Raw genomic sequence first — 23,525 nt, forward strand, 5'->3', positions numbered from 1 at the left:
CTGCCACGGGCAGGGACACCTTCCATAGAGCAGCTTGCTCCAAGCTCCCCATCCAGCCTGGTCCTACCCCATCCAGTGTGGCCTTGATGTGGATGAGCACCTCCGTTATCCTTTTAGGACTCCATTTTAGACCTGGGGAAACAGGTTGACAGACCTCCATCATTCATAATATAATAATGCATAATATATAGATAGACACATCAAATGAAAATAAAAAGCTTTTTCCACAATGAGACTTTAAGTTAAAGGAGGAAAAAGCAATTTAATGGGGTTATTTGTGGGGATCAGCCGCACACTTCCCTTTTGCACTCACACAGCACTTTGTAATTGCTATTCTAATCTTTTGGGGGCATGAATTAAAATTTCACAGCTCCAGATAGTGGTGTGTGTAATTGGTTCCTTCTCTAATGTGAATAGGGAAGTTGTAGAACAACTGGCAGCTATTAGTACATGCTGATGAAATGCAGCCCTATTACTAATTTAATCCTGTTCTTCATCCAGAGAGCTCTCCCCATGTCAAACAGAGATGTAATTCATCTTGTTTAAACTCTTCAACATTGAAAATTACATGATTCTTTGACATGGTGCTTGTGTGGTCTGAGAGCAGACACGTGAGCTGCATGTACTGCTTGACTTCAGGAGACTGGAAAGCAGTGAATGGGTTGTTCATAGGATAATCATAGAATGGGTTGAGTTGGAAGGGAGCTTAAAGCTCATCCAGTTCTAACCCCTGCCATGGGCAGGGACCCCTTTCACTAGAGCAGCTTGCTCCAAGCCCCTGTGTCCAAGCTGGCCTTGAACACTGCCAGGGATGGGGTGTGCGACAGAAAGAGCTGGGCTTGTGCAGCCCAGACAAGAGGAGGCTCCAGGAAAACTTTATAACAGTCTTCCAATACCTAAAGGGGCTGCAGGAAAGCTGGAGAGGGGCTTTGGCCAAGGGTCTGTAGGGCCAGGCCAAGGGGAATGGCTTGAACCTGCCCGAGGGGAGCCTGAGCTGAGCTCTTAGGCAGAAGCTCTTCCCTGTGAGGGTGCTGAGGCGCTGGCACAGGGTGCCCAGAGAAGCTGTGGCTGCCCCATCCCACGCAATTTAAACCATTCTATGATTCTATGTCTCTAGGACTCTCAGTACCTCTTCACCTTCAGTGACTTCTTCACTTGGCTGACCCACTTGGGCTGCAGAATGACTGCATTTCTTTATGGCCCTGCATGTTTCTGAGCTTCCAGCTGCTTGTGCTGTAACCAGTTCTCACAGCAAGAAAGAAGCTCTGCAGGCTTCTTTATGATCCCTGGAATTATGCTCAGCTAACAGGGTTCTAGCTGAGCACCAGCAGGTTCGACTTCGACATTCACCACTATTAATCAATAAGTACAAGGGAATGAGGGATTTGCTCAGGCTATGAATTCTTAAGTCATTGTGTTCCATTGATCAAGCATTCTTTTGCCACCTATTCTGTTTGTAGATGATCTGCTGAGATTCAGTTGCTTTTAGTTTGTGTGGGTTATGCATGATAATTTTCCCACTGAGGACTAGCACTCAAAGGAATGTAAGTAGAGTGATGAATACATCTAATCACATCCTTTCCAAGAGCAAATCCTGGCCACTCTGCAGGCTGAATACCTGATCACTGTGACTGGGGTCAAAGTTTGGAGCATTTCATGGCACTTGACTGGGATTGTGAGTATTGTAGGCAAGAGGAATAAGCAATGTGGATGTGGAACTCAATTCAGTGCAAAGCTCTGAATGCTGTTGTACCTTCTAGTTTTACATTTTCCACCTCAAATCTGCATTTAGAGCTGTGGCTAAAAGCTAATGTTGACTGGATGGCCATGAAATCCTCGACTCAGGTACAGATTGCTCCAACAATTCCATGTCCCTCTTGTGCTGCTGCCCCAGAGCTGGATCAGGGCTGCAGGGGGGGGTCTCCCCTTCACACAGCAGAGGGGCAGGATCCCCTCCCTGAGCTGCTGCTCACGCTCTGGGGGTGCAGCCCAGCACACGGGGGGGTTCTGGGCTCAAGCGCACACTGAAGCAGGGCCATGGGGAGCTTCTCCTCACCCAGCACCCCAAGTCCTGCTCCTCAGGCTGCTCCATCCAGTCTCTCCCAGCCTGGGCCTGTGCTGGGATTGCCCCAGCCCATGGGCAGGACCTTGCCCTTGGCCTGGTTGAGCTCCATGAGGTTCACATGGTCCCACCTCTCCAGCTTGTGCAGGTCCCTCTACAAGGGAATGGTTTGCTTCAGAAGTGTTCAGCAAGAAATCATTCATTAACTCCCATTTAAATCTAATACTGTCAATAAATGAATTGACAAATCAGGCTGGGCCACTGCAGCAAGGTGGAGAACAGAGAGGAGTCTCTTGTACCCCCTTTAGCCTCACAAGACAAACCATTCAGCACACACTGGCACACTGGGGCTGCTGCTATACTCAGTGTAGTGACAACTTAACCACCCAGCATCCTCCCACAAGGCAAGTATTAAGTCCACAGGAATCTCTTGTGTTGAAGCGTGCTGTCCCCATGCCTCGCTGATAAGCCCTGGCCATAAGAACAGGGCAAAATCCAAAGGAAATGAGCCAGCTTTTCTCTGTTTCCTGTTTGGAAAAGAGGTTTTTTTTCCTTGAACTGCCTGTTATCGTGTGAGAAAAGCAGCCCCATGACAAAAAGCCTGTCCACGGTGAGGGGGATAATGGCAACAAGAAGCTGACACTAAACTTTTGAGGCCCTTTTCCTGTTGTTTTATCCACATTGCCTGTGACCGTAGCTTCCCCTGGACGTTAACTGATGCCTTCATCCTCTTTGAGCACGCAAGTACAAACCGGAGCCAGATCTGATGTGTGTGGCAGCTTCTCACATGAATAAATGGGGGTTTCTCACTGAAGCTGCAGAAAAACAACATCTCGGCACGTTCAGTGGAAAGTTTTTGGTGTTTCACCCCTTGGTCTTTGGGTATGGGAAGTTTAATGGATAAACTGGGACAATAAGGATGATTTTCATTATCATATGCAGAATATCTTGTATTTCTGAGCAGCTTGTATCAGGCTATGTGATAGAAGCTATGTAACCTATACTTACAGAAGGGCATCAGTCTTGCTTGTGCCCAGACTTGTCTCCTCAGCTCTGCAAGTGTTCAGGGCTTGGAAAGTGAATGGAAATCACTGCCCAAGTGGAAATCAGGCTGTGCTTTGTCAGACTTCGCTTTCAGCAGGTTTCTGTGCACAGACAGAGATGTTTACACGGGTCAGCATTTACTATTGAATGTATTTCCATGTTTAAAAGAGATTTAAGGCTTATTTAGTATTCGTATTCTATATATTTAGATCATATTATACATATATGCATTATGATTATTTTACTTTTCCTTATCTAATTATTGCATATAAATATGTTCAATAGAAATATTTAAATACAAAAGGCTTATGAAATGTAAACTGCTAGTAAGAATTAATCCCTCACCCAAGTAAGCCCAGCCTAACAAGTTCAGAGGATGCACTGATTTCTCTGTATTTAGAGAAGTCTGTGCTTTCAATACCAGACCAGAGGAAGGTGGCTGGTTTTAATTACAGCTTTGTTGAAGCTAAATATATATAGATATATAAAAAGGAAGATTTAATTTAATCAGTGTATAAAGCATTAGGAATTACTGAAGAGGAGAAATGCAGTCATTGAGGTAAGGAAATGCTCAGCAGAGCAATACGTTCCCTGTATGATTTGATACATCTTGTGTGTGGACAGCACAACTAAAACTGGTTTTACTTCATTCCCCCATGCCCCAATTGTTGTTACAAGGAGGACTGAGGTATAATACTCGTATTTGAGGTTGATATTGAAGGTTTAATTGGAAGAAAAGGGGGAAGTCCGTGCCATAGAGTTAATGTCTGTCTTACTGTGGTTCGAACGTTAGCCCCATTTCTGATTGGTTTCAAGTATAATGAGCTGAAATTGGCTCATACCAAATGGATTTTATTGGAATTTAGAGACCACTGTGTTAGTATTCACTTTTTTTAGAGTCAGGAAACACTGTTGAAGCAAAGCTCTGCATCATTTCTAACACAGCAGAGAGCAGAAGTGATATGTGAAAGAAGTGGCCACTTAAGTAATAGATCTTTGTGTATATCACATTGAAAAGATCTATGATATCCATTTCTCCGTGTCAAAGTTGATTCTAAAGGTATTCCTTTGTCCCTTTGGATCCCTAATGGCAGCAGTTTTTCTGTGTTTCTAGTTATAATAGAACCCATTAAAGAGCATTTGGATAAGGTGGATGTGGCTGGAGCTGCTGTGATAGCTGAGGGGAAGGAGTTTAATTATGAGGGTGAGAATGGAAGTGCACTATTGAAAATACACATACAAAATTAATTGCAGTGAGTATCATAGAATCCCAGCCTGGTTTAGGTTGAAAGGACTTTAAAGCTCCTCCAGCTCCAACCCCTGCCACGGGCAGGGACCCCTTCCACTAGAGCAGCTTGCTCCAAGCCCCTGTGTCCAACCTGGCCTTGAACACTGCCAGGGATGGGGCAGCCACAGCTTCTCTGGGCACCCTGTGCCAGTGCCTCAGCACCCTCCCAGGGAGGAGCTTCTGCCTTATATCTAACCTGAACTTCCCCTGTTTCAGTTTGAACCCATCACCCCTTGTCCTATCACTGCAGTCCCTGATGAAGAGTCCCTCTCCAGCATCCTTGCAGCCCCCTTCACACACTGGAAGCTGCTCTGAGGTCTCCACACAGCTTCTCTTCTCCAGGCTCAACAGCCCCAGTGTTCTCAGCCTGGCTCCATACAGGAACTGCTCCAACCCCTGAGCATCCTCGTGGCCTCCTCTGGACTTGCTCCAACAGCTCCATGTCCTTCTTATATTGAGGACTCCAGTACTGCACACAGTGCTGCAAGTGGGGGCTCCCATTTGGGAGCACCAAACTTGACTCTTACTACTGCTTTTTAGCTATGAGTAGTGTGAAATACATCATGCATAGTCCTTCCTCCCCTCGAGCAGTGTTGACCATGAGGTTGAACTTGCTTTGCACCACTGACATGCTAACCCCTTACTTTCAGCTCTGTAAAAGAAATGACTGTGAGTTTTAGGTGTGTTTTGTGCCAGTGATTTGCATGCAGTAAATGTTCACTCCTTTTTTCCCCTGGGTTGAACTATTTTAGTCTACAGCTACAAAATTAAGGAGCTTTTAGGCTCAAGATCCAACTTCTTTTTTGCTCTTAAAGCTGTACATGTGCCAACAACATCCAGATATAACAGCTTAAATAAGAGCAATGGTGTGTTTGACCCTGTCTTAAGGCATCTTCTGCACCTGCAACATTTCAGACCACAATGGAGAAGCAACGTGTGTCTACAACCTAAATGCATCTGTTAATTTAAGAAACAGCATCACTGCTCTCTAAGATGGAGTCATCTTGAACTTTCTCTTGGTTTCCTGATTGAATTTATAGCACTAAACGCTGCTTTCACTGTAATCCAAACCCTGAGAGAACAGCACAAGGTCCATCTATGTTTAGCTCGGGGTTATTTTGCCTCTTCCTTCATTCCTTGGCCATAGTAAGTGGCTTTGCTTTCCCACTTTTTGGGGGAAGAGGTTAGATTGAGTCACTGGACAGCTGGATATCTTGCCACCACCAAGTTCCAGCCCTGAAAACACTTAAGCAAGTGCTTAGAATCATAGAATCACAGAATGGTTTGGGTTGGAAAGGACCTTAAGATCATCCAGTTCCAACCCCCTGCCATGGGCAGGGACACCTCACACTAAACCATGGCACCCAAGGCCTCGTCCAACCTGGCCTTGAACACGGCCAGGGATGGAGCATTCACAACCTCCCTGGGAAACCCATTCCAGTGCCTCAGCACCCTCACAGGAAAGAACTTCCTTATATCCAATCTAAACTTCCCCTGTTTGAACCCGTTACCCCTTGTCCTGTCACTACAGTCTCTAATGAAGAGTCTCTGCTTCTAGCTCCTTTCTTCATCCCTATTTAAGTGGCAGTTGGTTTCTCATTTCTCACTTCATGCACCTCTCTATCCTGTCTTTACCTGAGGTCGCAGACTTCTTGGGTCCTCCTTGAAGTCCTCCTGAAGCACATGCTCTTCTGTGCCACTCATCTGGCTGCTTATAAGCTCCTCCGCTTACAAGTTCCTTCAGAGCCACCTTAAGTGCCTGCAACTGGTTCTTCACAGGGCACTGAAGGCTCTCCCCACCATACCAGCTCCAGTTATTCAGGAAGCACTCCAGGTCCTGCTGGGATGAAAACCTTTCTCCTTGCACTGTCTTCTCAGGCAGGTATTTCAGACCATGTGTATCCACCACGCGCTCTGCTCTTGTCCAGCTCAGGAGCCCTTGTTTTCATCTTCTTCCCCAGAAGACTCTATTTGCCTCTAGACCTTGTCTCCTCCTTGTACTTTTGGTTTCCACACAGACCACAGCTCTAGGTTTCTCTCCAGTTTTATGTTATTTTTAGACCTTGAAGCAAGGGTGAGGTCTCTTTGGTTGCAGTTCTGCTTTATGAATAACTAATAGAACCAGTCTGATCCAGTAACAATCCTCTTCTGGTTTAGTACGCCCTTAGGAGCAGCCACAAAGCTTGCATTCATTCTTTCTGGTCAAGTGCTTTTGATAAATAGATTAAAACCCCAAAACACATGTGGGGTAATGCAGAAGGTTATCAAGTGACTGAAGTCTGTATTGTTGCTTAATGAAAATGAGATGCTGGGAAGGACCAAGACTAGTGGGAACACTGAAAATTCATCATGAGATGTCTTACAGAGGAGAGGCAATGTCAACCCATTCTGCTCAGATGTGCAGCTGCTAAGACTCAGCTGGAAGCTCTGGAAGGAGCTGAATGTGCTCACTCCAATAAGCTGAGGGAAAACTGAGGTCTAATGTTATCTTACGGATTGGATCTGTCTAAATGGATCCATGTGTTTGGCCTCTACGTTTTGCAGTGACCTGGTGGAGTAGCTTCATGTAGGTAATTAAAGAGGTCAAATAGCAGTGAATCATAGAATGGTTTGGACTGGGAAGGGACCTTAAAGCTCCTCCAGCTCCAACCCCTGCCACAGGCAGGGACCCCTTCCACTGGAGCAGCTTGCTCCAAGCCCCTGTGTCCAACCTGGCCTTGAACACTGCCAGGGATGGGGCAGCCACAGCTTCTCTGGGCACCCTGTGCCAGCGCCTCAGCACCCTCACAGGGAAGAGCTTCTGCCTAAGAGCTCAGCTCAGTCTCCCCTCGGGCAGGTTCAAGCCATTCCCCTTGGCCTGGCCCTACATCCCTTGTCCCAAGCTCCTCTCCAGCTTTCCTGCAGCCCCTTCAGGCACTGGAGCTGCTCTCAGGTCTCCCCTTCAGGAGCCTTCTCTTCTCCAGGCTGACCCAGCCCAGCTCTCTCAGCCTGGCTCCAGAGCGGAGCTGCTCCAGCCCTCACAGCATCCCCATGACCTCCTCTGGACTTGCTTCAACAGCTCCACATCCTTTTTATGCTGAGGGCCTCAGAGATCCTAAAGCCACCTTTCTTTTGCTTGCTTCTGCCATTGGAAATCATCTCTTTTACAGCCCCTCAACTCTGCTACCCTGAGCTCTCTGACAAGAAGAGGATGAGGAAGAATAAAAGCTGTATTCAATTTTGATGAAAAGGAGCTTAGCTGAACAAAATAAGCTGAACTAATTTTTGCCTCATTTTCAATTAAATCCTCTGATAGGATGTTCACAAAAGTTGGTATTACTGCCTCTCCCATGAGGACAGTATAATCTGAAGGCATAAAAATCTCCCATTTGGTATCACTTCGGTTTGCAGCCTTTACAACAGTCTATTCCAAATAAAACTGTCTGCCTTCCTTGACACCAAATCAAAGCACTTCACCTTCTCAAATACCTGATACCACCATCCATCCCTTCTGCATGGCTGGAGGCTTTGCACCTAGCCTGAAAAGTATTCCTTGTCTTTCGTTCTCTTACCCTTCTCCTGCTGGCTCACCTTGCATTTCTCCTTCCTAAACAGCTTTTTGGATCATAGAATCCCAGACTGGTTTGGGATGAAAGGGGTCTTAAAGCTCATCCATTTCCAACCCCTGCCACGGGAAGGGACACCTTCCACTAGAGCAGCTTGCTCCAAGCCTGTCTTCCCTCAGGTAACAAGGGATGGGACAAGAGGAAACGGCCTCAAGCTGCACCAGGGCAGGTTTAGATGGAGCTGAGGAACAATTCCTGCCCCAGAGGGTGCTCAGGCATTGGAACAGGCTGCCCAGGGCAGGGCTGCAGGCACCGGCCCTGCAAGGGTTCACACATGGTGGAGATGAGGCCTCAGTGCCATGGGGCAGTGGTGGCCTTGGCAGTGCTGGGAATGGATGGACTTAATGACTTTAAAAGTCTTTTCCAACCTAAATGCTTCTCTGATCAATGCACTGGGCAGTGCACTAATGGAAACTGCAGAGAGATTTGGAATGATTTCAGTAAATAAATGCTGGGAAGTCTGTCTTCAGAGTTTCAAATGGGTTCTGTTCAACCGGGAGACAGTGGAGGACTACTTTATCTTGCTTTAGCTGGCGTTTATTGAAGGGGAGAATAATGGAACACACAGTAAAAGCAAGCATAAGATGAAACAGTATCAAGAATGTGATTTGAAATTGAAGTTGATGTTTTGTAGACAAAATTTTGGAGCAGAAATTGCTGTTCTAAATATTTGGTGGCGTTGAGATTGAATCCCAAATTACAACGAACAAGCCTAAATGGCCCATTGGGTCCCATGTAACCTTCCATCTCTGCTTCCTATCATGCATGTATTCACTGTATGGGTGAAACTGGTTTGGCTTTGTTCGTCATAAGTGGCTTCCATTGCAGTACAATTGTCTTTGGTGTTCAGTGTCACTCGGCTTGTCCTGAGGCTATGTGAGTTGTGGACTCCAGTGAGCTTTGATTTGGTTTCACTGTTGGCTTTTCACAACATGGCACCACACAAAGTTCATAAGGAGCAGAGTTGTGTTCGTGGAGTCTTGTTGAGTATGAAACAAGATCCCAGGCTGATAAATGCAATATAAAGTTATCCCATAACTATCATCTTCTCTACAGAGGTAGCCCTGAGTCTGTGTCATGACGTGTTCTCTTGTTCTCTGTTCCAGAGCCGACAACTGGAATCGGAAACTGGAACAACTGAAGAGCACAGCCTCAACAAGGAGGCTCGGAAATGGGCAACCCGAGTGGCCCGGGAGCATAAAAACATCATCCACAGTCAGCGGGTAGGTTGGGAGAACATTCCTTTACCAGTGGGGTTTCTTGCAGTTCCCCAATGCGTGGAAGAGGAGATGCTGCAAGCCCTAAGGAGTTCTTTTTGTCTGTTATCTCTGCCATTTTCATCGTAGCCTTTCTTGATACGATCCACTCACACTGCCAGGTCAGCAGCTCCTCGCTCATTTTGGTTCATAGAATCCCAGATTGGTTTGGTTGGAAAGGATCTTAAAGCTCCTCCAGCTCCAATCCCTGCCACGGGCAGGGACCCCTTCCACTGGAGCAGCTTGCTCCAAGCCCCTGTGTCCAACCTGACCTTGAACACTGCCAGGGATGGGGCAGCCACAGCTTCTCTGGGCACCCTGTGCCAGCGCCTCAGCACCCTCACAAGGAAGAGCTTCTGCCTTATCTCCAACCTGAACTTCCCCTGTTTATGTTTAAACTCCTTGACCCTTGTCTTATTGCTACAGTCCCGTTCTGAAACATAAATGCCACTTCCTTGAACACTGAATCCCAGGTTGAAGGGATCTCAGGGACCATCTGGTCCAACCTTTCCAGGCAAAGCATGAGCTAGACTAAATGTCCCAGCACCCTGTGCAATCCAAACTTAACAGTGTCCAGCACTGGGGAATCACCACTTCCCTGGGGACATTATTCCAGTGGCTGCTTGTTCTCATTGGGAAAAATTTGAGCTATTCCTCAAACCACCCAGGAGAATATACTGTGGAAGAAGCAGGACCAGGGAAGGTGTTTACCATCTTACCTGTCTTCTGCTGAACCTGTAGAATCATAGAATCCTGGAATGGTTTGGGTTGGAAAGGACCTTAAGATCATCCAGTTCCAACCCCTCTGCCATGGGAAGGGACACCTCACACTAAACCGTGGCACCCGAGGCTCTGTCCAACCTGGCCTTGAACACTGCCAGGGATGGAGCATTCACGACCTCCCTGGGCAACCCATTCCAGTGCCTCAGCACCCTCACAGTAAAAAATTTCCTCCTTATCTCCAACCTGAACTTCCCCTATTTCAGTTTTAACCCATTACCCCTTGTCCTATCACTGCAGTCCCTGATGAAGAGTCCCTCCCCAGCATCCTTATAGGCCCTCACTTATGTCACTCCATAGCAGAAAACAGCAGTTGTAGCTGCAGGCAGAGGGTGTTAACCAAAATACGATGGGCCAAACTCTCCTCAGAGGAAGGAGAGGGCATCCTCGATTCTGGCCCTAGCACCTCATTCTCCTTCTGCTCTTTCCCCAAAGACTCTTTAACACAAAGTGTATAAACAGTCACGGAAGCAGATTTGCATGTACTTGGTGACAGTTTGTGCAGTCACATGTGCTGTTCTACAGTCAGCATCCATGTACATGAACCTAAGAAACCTCCAACATGTCTTCTGTGCTCCAGCAAATCCTCCTCAGGACACAACATTCCTGCACATGCAGCAAACCCACTTGGCTTCCTCTACAACAGGGCTTCCATTAGCAACGACCCTCTCCATGTTTAAGCTGCTCTTCTTCATCCAGACATGAATCTAGAGCAATTTAAATGTGGAATTATCAACATGTAGATGAGTGGATTCATAACCACGATGCTGTGTTTTTGTGAAGATGCTGAGGTGTTCCTCTAAGTGGAATTTCCATGTGAAATACTGTATTTAAGTGATATTTTGCCTTGTTCATCATCTTGTTTTCCTGGAAGGGACCATCAATGGTCAACTCAGCAGCTAGTCAAACAATGATTTCCTTGACATCTCATTAATATTTATCACGTAAATGGTGTGCTGGCCTTGACTGCATGTGGGATGTGTTTTCTTGCTCCTGACAGACACTTGAAGAGCTGGAATGCCATGGGCCTGTGATGTCCGAGCAAACCCGAGCAGAACTGGAGCAGAAAATAGATGAAGCCAGAGAGAGTATTCGCAAAGCTGAGGTAAGAAGGAAAAGGTTTTGCCATGTTCAGCTTCCTACAACAGAAGGATTTATGTTACAGCTCTTTAGTTTTGTTTAGAGTCATAGGATCCCAAACTGGTTTGGGTTAAAGGGATCTTAAAGCTCTTCCAGCTCCAACCCCTGCCACAGGCAGGGACCCCTTCCACTAGAGCAGCTTGCTCCAGGCCCTTGTCCAACCTGGACTTGAACACTGCCAGGGATGGGGCAGCCACAGCTTCCTTGAGCACAGGAAACTTCCTTGTGTTCAGGGAAATGTAAGCTTTTAGCATCAAAAATCAGGGAATTTTAAGATGGTTTTTTTTTCCCTCCTTGATTTTTGTACTTCTCAAATCACAGAATCAACTTCATGAAACACTCGGGATTAGAAGAGGGATGTTAAAAAGCCCTCCTAATGAGCTGTGATTAAACTCGCTCCCCTTTCTGCTCTTGTGTAAAGGTCAAGAATCTCTGAATTTAGGGGCTTTGTCTTAAATAGACATAAAGCAATCTCAAGTTTACTGGTTTCCTTCTGCTTGAAGGAATCGATATCAGAAAACAGTGATGATATCTCTTACCTTGATGCTTTCTGGCTTCTAGAAGCAACTGCCACGTGGTGCTGTGCTTCTGTACTAGCATTTTTTGATACACATAGTAATTTGTAATGTCAATGGGAAAACATGTGAAATAACCTTTAAATCTCTTTCTACTCCTACTGTGAGGTACCTTTCAGAAGACTAGAGTGATTTATGAGGCCTGTTTTGGGGTAAAGATTCAGGAAGAGATAAACCAGCTTCATACTTGACTGCTGGTGTCGGGTTGGTAAAACTGAACTGGTTTCATGGCCAGTGAGTCAAGAAACGTATTGCAAGCAACAGGAACTGAGCTGTAAGTTTTCAGCTGAGTTGCTTAATTAAAACTGTAGAGTAACTAATTGTTTCAGTCAAGTGCTTCTCATAGCACCAGCTATGCAGAGTACCTGATGTAATTAGGATGTGATTTACAGTTCAAGAGGTTAGAAAATAGAGAGTGAAATTACTTCTGCTGCTGTGATAAATGTTAGGTGTTCCTTTAAAACAAATCCAGACTATATTCTCTTATAAAAGTGCTTTAAATGTAATAGCCTTTTTGACTACACTGTTTCAAATAGACTGTACTCCAGTGTATACAGAGTTAATGATTAAATATGTAAGGACAGAGGGAATGAGAATGAAAGATAAAAGCAGCAGCAGAAAGAAATCAAATCAGGATAAGAAGTTGCAGAGGAGAAGATTTGCACAAAGAATATTATAAGAGTAACAAATGAAATCAGTCTGGACCTTAAGTGATTGCAAGTCTTAGGAATGTATGATTAATGAGACCCAATAAATCAGTGGAAAAGTGAGCAGAGAGATGACACGTTTCCTGGGGGAGGTGGTGGAGAGGAAAACAGACAGGGGTGATTTTTATTTGTTACATTCTGGAAAGAGCCATAGAAACAACTGGATTGGAAAAAACCTTTAAGATAATCGAGTCCGTCATCGAAGGTAAAGCTTTGATAGGAGGTGCTGCAATAGTAATGACCAAGGAGGATGTCCACAGTACAAAATAGGCTTTGGCCCTGTATGGATCACAGAATCCCAGCCTGGTTTGTGTTGGAAGGGAGCTTAAAGGTCATCCAGCTCCAACCCTGCCACGGGCAGGGGCCCCTTCCACTAGAGCAGCTTGCTCCAAGCCCCTTCCAAGCCATTACCCCTTGTCCCAAGCCCCTCTCCAGCTTCCCTGCAGCCCCTTCAGGCACTGGAGCTGCTCTCAGGTCTCCCCTTCAGGAGCCTTCTCTTCTCCAGGCTCACCCAGCCCAGCTCTCAGCCTGGCTCCAGAGCAGAGCTGCTCCAGCCCTCGCAGCATCTCCATGGCCTCTTCTGTAGGTGTTTGAACCACTTGGTGACTTTTATATATTGCCATAAGTTATAATATAGAATTCATTGTTTGTAAGAGTAACCAGTAAGTGAATTCTATAAGCTTTTTCCTTGGGGTTAGTAATTTCTTTCGGCTTCACCCCTTCTTTGTCCCTACTCCCCTAAGTGGCCCCATTCAGTAATTTCAGGGCCATTAATTAGACAGGAGGTTTCTGCACACATCTAATCTCTAGAAGAACAAACGGTGTAAGCTTTGAGCACAAACATTTTCCTTGGTAATGCAATTATAATTCTTTCCAGTGTGTGAACACCAAACATTTGCAGCATTCCTGCATATTTAAGTGCGAGTGATTAAGTTGGAATTACTGATGGTTGGGTTGGGGGAATGGAATTTGTGCTAGAAGTTACAGTCACTTATTTAGGCTATAGGGGAGCCATGGAATTGCCCTTTCCTTGACCCACTGCACTGCATTTGGGTCATGGAGCTGCAGCTGGTAAATGAAACAAAGCAAAGAGCCCCCTGATTTAGGTCAGAGCTTCAAAGAGGTCCTTCTCGTAGTAGCAAGTGGGGGAAGAGGGTGTCTGGAATGCTGGCAGGAGCCAGTGATCAGTTGTTGGAAGGACCTGGCTTAGGAATCCTAGAATCACAGACAGGTTTGGGTTGGATGGGACCTTAAAGCTCATCCAGGTGGAAAGCGGAAAAGGAACCATTTCATAGACTTCATTTTGTCTTTTCTGAAGCTGTTTGATGTATGTCATTTATAAAGTGAGACAGGAAGAAACAAGTCCCAGAACGTGCAAAGACCCATTTACTGGGTTTACATTTACTGCTGTTACTGAGGATATGGTATTTTATGGTTGCCTGACACCATCCGTGGTTGCACCCTCTGTGAACAGTACAAAGTAATCTGCCCTTTAACGTTAGTTAGTTCGTTATCACCTTGTCACATTAAATCTTAGCATCTGCAAAACCCTGTGTGTGCTGCTGTGGTTGAAACTGGAGAGTAGCTTTGTTCTTGTGCCATGTCTAGAGGTGTTTAATGATAACACAAATGTTGTTACAAGAAAACAAACTATTTTATTGGGAAGGTATCAGCACAGCTTCGCTTGCAACTGCAACAAGTATTAGTTGATGTCATGGAATCATGGAATCACAGAGTGGTTTGGGTGGGAAGCAACCTTAAAGCTCATCCAGGTCCAACCCCCTACCATGAGGACACCACCTGCTCTAGTGCAAGTTATCCCAGCCCAAAACTCACTTGGCTTTAAAGAAAGTGTTAGACTACAACTGATAATACCTCTGACACTGGCAGAGCGCCACACCTGACTGTGCTTAATGCTCCACCACGGAGTTTAGATGCAGAGGAGCTCCATCCTTGGCAGAACAGTGTTTCACCACCACTGTGTCAGGGCTGGATCTTGATGAAGACAAGCACTGAGAGCAGTGGATGCTTGTTTCAATGAAGGGGGGCACAATTCAAGCACCAGGAGATCACCTTTGGAAGTCAGTGAGTTGAGAACATCAGCTGTTGGTGTAGCTCCTTTGCGCTTACTCAGCCGGTTCACGTAACTGAACTACAACTCCTGCATTTTAAGCTTTCATTTTTGAAACAAGTAGAATCATAGAATCATAGAACAGGGTTGGAAAGGACCTTAAGATCATCCAGTTCCAACTGCCATGGGCAGGGACACCTCACGCTAAACCATGGCACCCAAGGCTCTGTCCAACCTGGCCAGGGATGGAGCATTCCCAGCTTCCCTGGGCAACCCATTCCAGTGCCTCAGCACCCTCACAGTAAAGAACTTCTTCCTTAGATCCAGTCTAAACTTCCCCTGTTTCAGTTTGAACCCATCACCCCTTGTCCTATCCCTACGGTCCCTAATGAAGAATAAGGAAGGTTCAATCAATTGGATAGATCTAATTTGCCTTGAAGTAGCTTTTTGTTTCTCCACTGCCTCTATCCCTTTATCTTTAAACCAGTGGAGACAAAAAGCTACTGTCTCCACTGGTCTGTGTTGCAGAAATAAGGGAAAACCAAAGTTGAAGTTACGTTCTTGTTTCTGTATCCTTCCTTCAGCCTGCATCCTGGATGCTTAGGCTGAGTTACTCGAATTCTTCCTCTCATCTTACTCTGTCTCTATCAAAGTAAAGACTCTGATGCTTTGATAGCCCAGTGGGAGTCTCCCAGGCAGTAAAGTTGGTCCCAAAGCTGACATAATTCTTCTCAACGATGATGGGAGATTTCCCATTTGTGCTCAGGTCTGTGCTCAAGGAAGGTCTTGGGGCCTCTACAGCAATTAATCCTATTTCCACTTAATTATAGGGGGATGCATTTTGTCTCCTCATTAGGATATCTACAACTCTCAAGAGAGTCTTTGTACCAGATAAGATTTGATTAAGACTCATTATGATGCTGTTTACTTGGTTTGATGAGTTCAGAAGCTTAGGTCCATTTTTAATTGTAAGAGGAGGGCTCTTTTCTCCCTCCCTTTGTATTTGGCTATGAATATTTATCACTCTGCTGTGATAACAGTTGTGTTTGCTGGCTGGGCTCCTGTTCTATCTTAGGATGTAATCTATTAATCATGTGTTGCATGTGGTCCTACCTCATCTCAAGTGGACGTAGCTACGTTTCAGCCTGTTACATGTTCTTCCAGTTGAACCCTTCAGGAGTGCTGTCCTCTGTTCCTAAGCAATGTGAGAAAAGCTAATTCCATATGCTCCATGGTGTGGAATAAGGCTGCCAACCCCCAGAAAGCTGAATATGTGAAATGTCACTTGCTGCTATCTATGGCTTTGCTCTGGAAACATATGCTTGGGAGAGCTGTGCTGGGTAAACAGATTGCCTTCTCCATATGAGAGCTGTTGGAGCCGTTCATCTTTCCGGCTAAGAAGGTTGGGAATAGGTTGGAAAAACGCCACCAAAATCCACAGGTCAGGAATTTTCAACTCTTAAGGTAAAAAGCAGTTTAGTGAGAAGAGAATGTCGTTGTTGAGAGGGACATCATCAGAGTCTGTGGTATTACGAGGATGTGTAAGTCTTTGTACTTCATCAGCGACATCCAATCACTGAACATGGAGAGAAGGCTTCAGCAAGACCATGGAGCAGCTTCCAGTGCCTAAAGAAGCACTTTAGGCTGGAGGTGGGCTTTTTACAAGGGCCTTCTCCAGGCTTACCCAGCCCAGCTCTCTCAGCCTGGCTCCAGAGCAGAGCTGCTCCAGCCCTCGCAGCAGCTCCATGGCCTCCTCTGGCCTCGCTCCAGCAGCTCCACGTCCCTCTTGTGCTGCTGCCCCAGAGCTGGATCAGGGCTGCAGGGGGGTCTCCCCAGAGCACAGCAGAGGGTCAGGATCCCCTCCCTGAGCTGCTGCTCACGCTCTGGGGGTGCAGCCCAGCACACGGGGGGGTTCTGGGCTCAAGTGCACCCTGAAGCTGGGTCATGGGGAGCTTCTCCTCACCCAACACCCCAAGTCCTTCTCCTCAGGCTGCTCCATCCGGTCTCCCCCAGCCTGGGTTTGTGCTGGGATTGCCCCAACCCAGGAGCAGGACCTTGCCCTTGGCCTGGTTGAGCTCCATGAGGTTCACATGGTCCCAGCTCTCAGCCTGCCCAGGTCCCTCTGGATCCCATCCCTTCCCTCCAGTGTCACTGCACCACAGAGCTCGGTGTCATCAGCAAACCTGCTGAGGGTTAGGGGTAGGTTTGAATACATATATTTTATGTACATTTCATTCTCTGCCTACAGAGTTTGGGTACTTTATATTCAGTCCCACTACCAGTAGTGTGGGAATAACTTCGTAAACACTAAATGCTTCAATACTGCTCTTCTCTATTCTCCATCTCCTTCCCAACCAACTGCTTTCTTTGTTTAGGAATTTCTGATGTTTCTGTATGCTTGGGCTTGGTCAGACTCAGCCAGATGGGCTGGAGCTATGCAGGTGGGTCCTTCTCCATGAACAGCTTCACCTCTGCATTCTTAACCTTGGCATTCACTTTTGAGACACGTTATCTGTGTCAGTGTTTCATTTCCTGTTTGCTTCACCCCAACAGACTCGTTTGATTTCAGTCCATGTGGAATATTTAGCATATAAATTAACTGAGTTTGTTGTAATATGTGTAGAACCTTCCTGCCCATCCTCCCACTTAAAAACCCTACAAATTGTTGAAAAATGTCATTTATTAGCTAATTCCCTTGTTGGTGCACAGGAAGTGTTGGGTTTGGGGATTATCATGGCGTCAGATTGGTTTGGGTTGGAAGGGGCTTTGAAGCTCATCCAGCTCAAACCCCTGCCACAGGCAGGGACCCCTTCCACTAGAGCAGCTTGCTCCAAGCCCCTGTGTCCAACCTGGCCTTGAACGCTGCCAGGGATGGGGCAGCCACAGCTTCTCTGGGCACCCTGTGCCAGCGCCTCAGCGCCCTCCCAGGGAAGAGCTTCTGCCTAAGAGCTCAGCTCAGTCTCCCCTCGGGCAGGTTAAAGCCATTCCCCTTGGCCTGGCCCTACAGACCCTTGTCCCAAGCCCCTCTCCAGCTTTCCTGCAGCCCCTTCAGGCACTGGAGCTGCTCTCAGGTCTCCCCTTCAGGAGCCTTCTCTTCCCCAGGCTGACCCAGCCCAGCTCTCTCAGCTTTCTGTGGTTCTGGTCCCAACCTGATGAGTTCATAGCCTGGTTGTTTCCAGGCTGCTGCAGGACTCGCTGCAGTCACAAGCAGTGACTGAGCTTCCTCTGCAGCCCAGAAGTAAGTGATTTTCTCCTGGCTGTAGAGAAGACAAAGCAAACGTAGGGTAGAGCAGGAAGAGCATCCTTAGCTGCTTCTTTGTTCTGGCATCCTATGGCCTTGATTTACAGTACTGCAGTCAAACGCTGCCCAACTGAAATCACTGCAGGTCTCCCGTGCCAAGGCTGAGCTCAAGTTTGTGCCTCAGGCATCAAAGTTTTAGGTGAGCTGTGTTGCACTGAATTTCTCTTTTAAACTGGGGTGGGTTCGGCATCTCCCAAACATCCACAAGGCACTGAAAGCTGAATTTCATGGATTATTTAGTGCATCCCTACTGGAATAGCACTGGGCTGTGATTTAAAACCGGTTTGCACTGGGGGGGGCTTGCATTGCCTTCTGAGACATTTTTGGCATTCCAGTGCTTGTTTTTACTGGACTGGTAGTTCCTTCTGTCACTGAGCAAATACTTCTGCTCGCCCCAAATTTGAATGGTACAGTATTTTTCTGTAAGAGAATTATTTCATTTTAATACACTTTTAATCTTAAGAAGCCTAGAATTTAAGTGGGAATGTTTCTAAATGGAATAAAAAGAATGATTTCTATCTTTTCAGCACGTTTTGCCAGAACCTTTCCATGTTCCTTTCTTCTTAGGTAAAACAATTTGCCAAATGAGCCTCTCTGACCCACTTAATGGTTATGTTCCTGCCACTAGAAAAACACTGCAGTGAAATAATGTATTTCTCAGAAAAGATGGTTTAGATCTACTTATAATCCCAATTTAATGTGGTTTTAATATCTGAACGTGCTTATAAATGTGACCTTTGTCTAAAAGAAATAATTCTGGATACTTTAAGAGAAAAGCTCCCCATGACCCGGCTTCAGTGTGCGCTTCAGCCCAGAACCCCCCCATGTGCTGGGCTGCACCCCCAGAGCGTGAGCAGCAGCTCAGGGAGGGGATCCTGCCCCTCTGCTGTGTGAAGGGGAGACCCCCCCTGCAGCCCTGATCCAGCTCTGGGGCAGCAGCACAAGAGGGACGTGGAGCTGTTGGAGCGAGGCCAGAGGAGGCCATGGAGCTGCTGCGAGGGCTGGAGCAGCTCTGCTCTGGAGCCAGGCTGAGAGAGCTGGGCTGGGTGAGCCTGGAGAAGAGAAGGCTCCTGAAGGGGAGACCTGAGAGCAGCTCCAGTGCCTGAAGGGGCTGCAGGAAAGCTGGAGAGGGGCTTGGGACAAGGGCCTGTAGGGCCAGGCCAAGGGGAATGGCTTTAACCTGCCAGAGGGGAGACTGAGCTGAGCTCTTAGGCAGAAGCTCTTCCCTGTGAGGGTGCTGAGGTGCTGGCACAGGGTGCCCAGAGAAGCTGTGGCTGCCCCATCCCTGGCAGTGTTCAAGGCCAGGTTGGACACAGGGGCTTGGAGCAAGCTGCTCCAGTGGAAGGGGTCCCTGGTCGTGGCAGGGGTTGGACCTGGATGAGCTCTAAGGTCCCTTCAACCCAAACCAGTCTGGGATTCTATGGAAAAATGGGCAGGGTAGTGGGGTTCAAGTGGCTTTATTATAGATCCCAAAGCCCAGGGAACATGCAGCAGGAAGAGATGCACTCACTGACTGGGCACATGTTGGTCCTGGTCATGTTCTGCACCTTGGAAAATCATGGAAAATAAAAGAACTCTCTTTTCATTAAAACCCATTGAACACTGACCTTAACAATCACCACCCAGAGCACCGAAGGGGCCACATTAGCTGAGCTTTGCTGGATTTCTCTGTTTGCTTTTTAGCCCAACACTTTTATAACTGACTTTAAAAGGCTTGTAATGAGGTGTTTGTGGGATGTGAATGAACCATTGGTTTCTTGGAGGCCCTTTTCTCTCTGGGAGCAGAGACCAGCTATGTAATGTGTTCTTGCTGGGTTTCATTTGCAGGGCTTCCAAAGCAGTTGTGCAAGCTGTAGGTCTAAAACCTTTGCTTAATGAAGCCTGGAGCAGTAAATAAACATAGCTATTCCTTCTTCCATGTAGAGCAACCATAGGTATGTGAGAAATAGATAACAGTATTTATATCTTTGAAGATATTGGGGGGTTTCCCTTTCATCTGCTTATAACCTACCATCAACTAAGGCAGTAGAAGAGCAGGAACCACCCAGAACACTGTAAATTCCGTGGGTGGCTGAGGTGTTTTCAATCAGTGTTAAGTCCTTAGCGATGGAATAGGAATGGGTAAATAGGAACTGTAAATAGGAATTTCACTAGTAAATAGGAAAATATTTGTCCTACAGTGAGGCTTTAATAACAGTGAGATTTGGGCAGCACCCAGATTGTGGAGCGAGCGCTGAATTCCAGCATTCCTGAGCTTTCAAAACTCAGCTGCCTTCCTGGAGGTACTTAATACTGCTGGGAATGTAAGTGCTGACTTGACTTAACATGTTGGACTTGATGATCTTCAAGGTCTTTTCCAACCTAGTTCATTCTGTGGTCCTATTTGCAAGTCTATGAGCTTCTGGCAGTGGAGGTCACTCCGTCAGGAAGCGTGGCACGTGGGGCTGCTGGAATCCGTTTGGTTGAGAGGGAGAAATCAAAGATTAAAGCCTTATTTAGTTTTTATTTGCAATGTATTATGAGGGAACAAGGCTTTGAGAGCTTGTGCATCCTTTCCTAAGGGTCTTGCAGCGGTGTGTGGTTTTACATTGTAATGAAAGCTGTGGTGTGGCCCAGAGTACACCGTGTCTCTTCCCATCTCAATGCATGACTTCCTGGCTTCAGAAATCCATAGACTTCAGAAATCCATAGACTGGCAAGCCAGACTTGGCATTCTTGTGCATGGTGGGTCCCTCTTGATGAAGTCACAACTTAGACACAGTGATAGTTGAATGAAGGGCTTGTAGTTTTAATCATAGAATCATGGAATCCCAGGTTGAAGGGACATCAAGGGTCATCTGCTCCAACCTTTCCAGGCACAGCATGACCCAGACTGGATGCCCAGCACCCTGTGCAGCCCCATCTTAACAGTGTCCAACACTGGGGAGTCACCACTTCCCTGGGGACATTATTCCAATGGCTGCTTGCTCTCATTGGGAGGCATTTTCCTCTTATGTCCAGTGGGAATCTCCCAGCAGTAACTTGTGCCCATCACCCCTCAGCTTTCCCATGGGACTCCTTGTCCAAAGGGAGCCTCCATCTTCCCTGCAGCCCCCCTTTACCTCCTGGCACACGGATCAGGTCTCCCTGCGCCTTCTCTTCTCCAGCTGAGCAGTCCCAGCTCTCTCAGCCTTTCCTCACTGCTGCCCAGCCCTTGGAGCATCTTTGAGGCCCTTCTCTGGCCCCTCTCCAGCCCAGCCACAGCTTTCTTGTACAGCAGGACCAAACCTGAGCACAGTATTCCAGTGATGGCCTGACAGCACCGAATAGAGTGGATTAAATCCATAGGTAGCTGTTCCTGTGTGAGAATAAAGTTATGCTACTGTCTGGTTGGGGTTTCTTGCATTCTTGTAGGTAGGAAGCTGTTAATCCTGGTCTACCAGCAGTATGATTTAGGTTACAGTATATATGTGTGCTTGTTAATAGTGTTTTACATCTTTCAAGTGCAGGCCTGACCTATCACTGTTAAGGAGTTTTATGGCTTGTGTGCAGTGGAATGAAACTCAAAACAATTGTGGTTTGGAACAAACATTTGTTAAGTATGAAGGCTACTATGTGTAAATAGAGGGGGGTAATTCCTTGGATTGGCTTGGTACCTTGGATTGAAAACTCCTTAGCAAGTCCAGTCAAGGATCCTGGAGCAGCTTGTTTATTCTAGTTAACAACTTAGTACAAACAACACGCTTTGCAACAGGGTACTAACACGAAGCACAAATGTTTCTGGCATGCCTGGGCTGATGTTTGGTGCTGTTGTGTAACTTAGGCTAATTGGGAATTGCATAATGAGGTAAGACAGGGAAACAACGAGGCTGACCCTGGCCTGGGGAAGGCACATGGAAAGGTCTTGTAGTATCATGGAATAGTTTGGGTTGGAAAGGACCTTAAAGCTCATCCAGTTCCAACCCCCTGCCATGGGCAGGGACACCTCACACTAAACCATGGCACCCTGTGCCAGGGCTTCCACACCCTCACAGGGAAGAGCTTCTTCCTTATCTCCAACCTGAACTTCCCCTGTTTCAGTCTGAACCCATCACCCCTTGTCCTATCACTCCAGTCCCTGATGAAGAGTCCCTCCCCAGCATCCTTGCAGCCCCCTTCACACACTGGAAGCTGCTCTGAGGTCTCCACGCAGCTTCTCTTCTCCAGGCTCAACAGCCCCAATGTTCTCAGCCTGGCTCCGTACAGGAGCTGCTCCAGCCCCTGCTCATCCTCGTGGCCTCCTCTGGACTTGCTCCAGTAATGTCAGAACATAAAGATGAATTAGGAGACAGCACCTTACTCCACAAGCAGATGTATACATGGAGGCAGCTCAGCTTAGTAATGTTTCTCATTGACAAGGTAAAACAAATGACTTGTGTTGAGCTGCATGAAGTCCATCTATGCGAGTCTCAGAAAACAAGCACAAGGAAAGGATGATGTGTCCACTCGGTGCTGCAGCTGAGTTGGAAGGATCTGCCTTTCAGATGGGAATCCTCATGCGTGGCTCCATCTTTGGCCTTTGTATTCATTCTGAAGCAGTGTTTTGTGAATCTTGGCTGCAGTACTGCAATGCAGATAACTGTATCTTACTTCTTTTCCTCCTTTCCTCAGCTCTGTGAACAGTGTTCACAGCACACGTTAATCATTCACCTGAAGACCACTTGTAAGGAGAAGTGGGAACTTCACTTGGCTAAGTAGCTTTGGCTTTTCCCATGGGAAATACTTCCCAAGCTCATCCATTCCTTCAGTCTCTGTACCTAATTATGTGGGGGAGTGTGTGCATGCACCAGTGCCCGTAGGGAGATACCTTTTAAGTGACAAATTCCACTCTAAAACCTTCCTGCTTTAAAGAATCACCTGTCTTCTAAAGGGAATTAAAAGTAACGCCTCTCAAAAGTAGTTCTGTTGTTTGAAACAGGTTTAAAGACATCCTTGCAGATAGCTTTCAGATGAAAACAGATCCGTGTTTCAGGGTTTGCCTGAATGAACATTATAGTCGTTTCTTTTCTGACTTATCTTCTTAATATAAACATGATATTGAAATGCAGGAGCATGTTGAGAACAAGAAAACCACCACTGGGGAGGGACTCTTCATTAGGGACTGTAGTGACAGGACAAGGAGTGATGGGTTCAAACTGAAAGGGGGGGAGGTTAGATTGGATAGAAGGAGGAAATTCTTTACTGTGAGGGTGCTGAGGCACTGGAATGGGTTGCCCAGGGAGGTTGTGAATGCTCCATCCCTGGCAGTGTTCAAGGCCAGGTTGGACAGAGCCTTGGGTGCCATGGTTTAGTGTGAGGTGTCCCTGCCCATGGCAGGGGGGTTGGACCTGGATGATCTTAAGGTCCTTTTCAACCCTAACTATTCTATGATTCTATCAGTTCACCTCAGACAAACTTCTGTATAGAGTAAGGATGTGAGTTGAGAGGGAGAAAAATCCATGTAACACCAGTTGGTGTTTTAGTTTGTAGTCATGGGATGGTTGCGTTCCAACAGCTCCATGTCCCTCTTGTGCTGCTGCCCCAGAGCTGGATCATGACTGCAGGGGGGGTCTCCCCTTCACACAGCAGAGGGGCAGGATCCCCTCCCTGAGCTGCTGCTCACGCTCTGGGGGTGCAGCCCAGCACACGGGGGGGGTTCTGGGCTCAAGCGCACACTGAAGCTGGGTCATGGGGAGCTT

At 46.9% G+C, this 23,525-nt stretch overlaps 1 protein-coding gene across 2 annotated transcripts in view; it reads left to right on the forward strand.

Annotated features, from left to right (window-relative positions):
• FCHSD2 (FCH and double SH3 domains 2) overlaps positions 1 to 23,525 on the forward strand; it is a 149,495-nt gene that overhangs the window by 111,002 nt on the left and 14,968 nt on the right. For both annotated transcript variants that reach the window (XM_062639140.1, XM_062639141.1), the window contains 2 exons: positions 9,106 to 9,222; positions 11,036 to 11,140. In XM_062639140.1, coding sequence (XP_062495124.1) covers positions 9,106 to 9,222; positions 11,036 to 11,140 — 222 coding nt within the window. The remainder of the gene's footprint in view (positions 1 to 9,105; positions 9,223 to 11,035; positions 11,141 to 23,525) is intronic.

The sequence above is a fragment of the Pezoporus occidentalis genome, unplaced genomic scaffold (genome assembly GCF_034315485.1).
Source record: "Pezoporus occidentalis ecotype Australia unplaced genomic scaffold, CSIRO_AGI_Poc_V1 ctg6, whole genome shotgun sequence".
In the NCBI taxonomy this organism is placed as follows: Eukaryota; Metazoa; Chordata; class Aves; order Psittaciformes; family Psittacidae; genus Pezoporus; species Pezoporus occidentalis.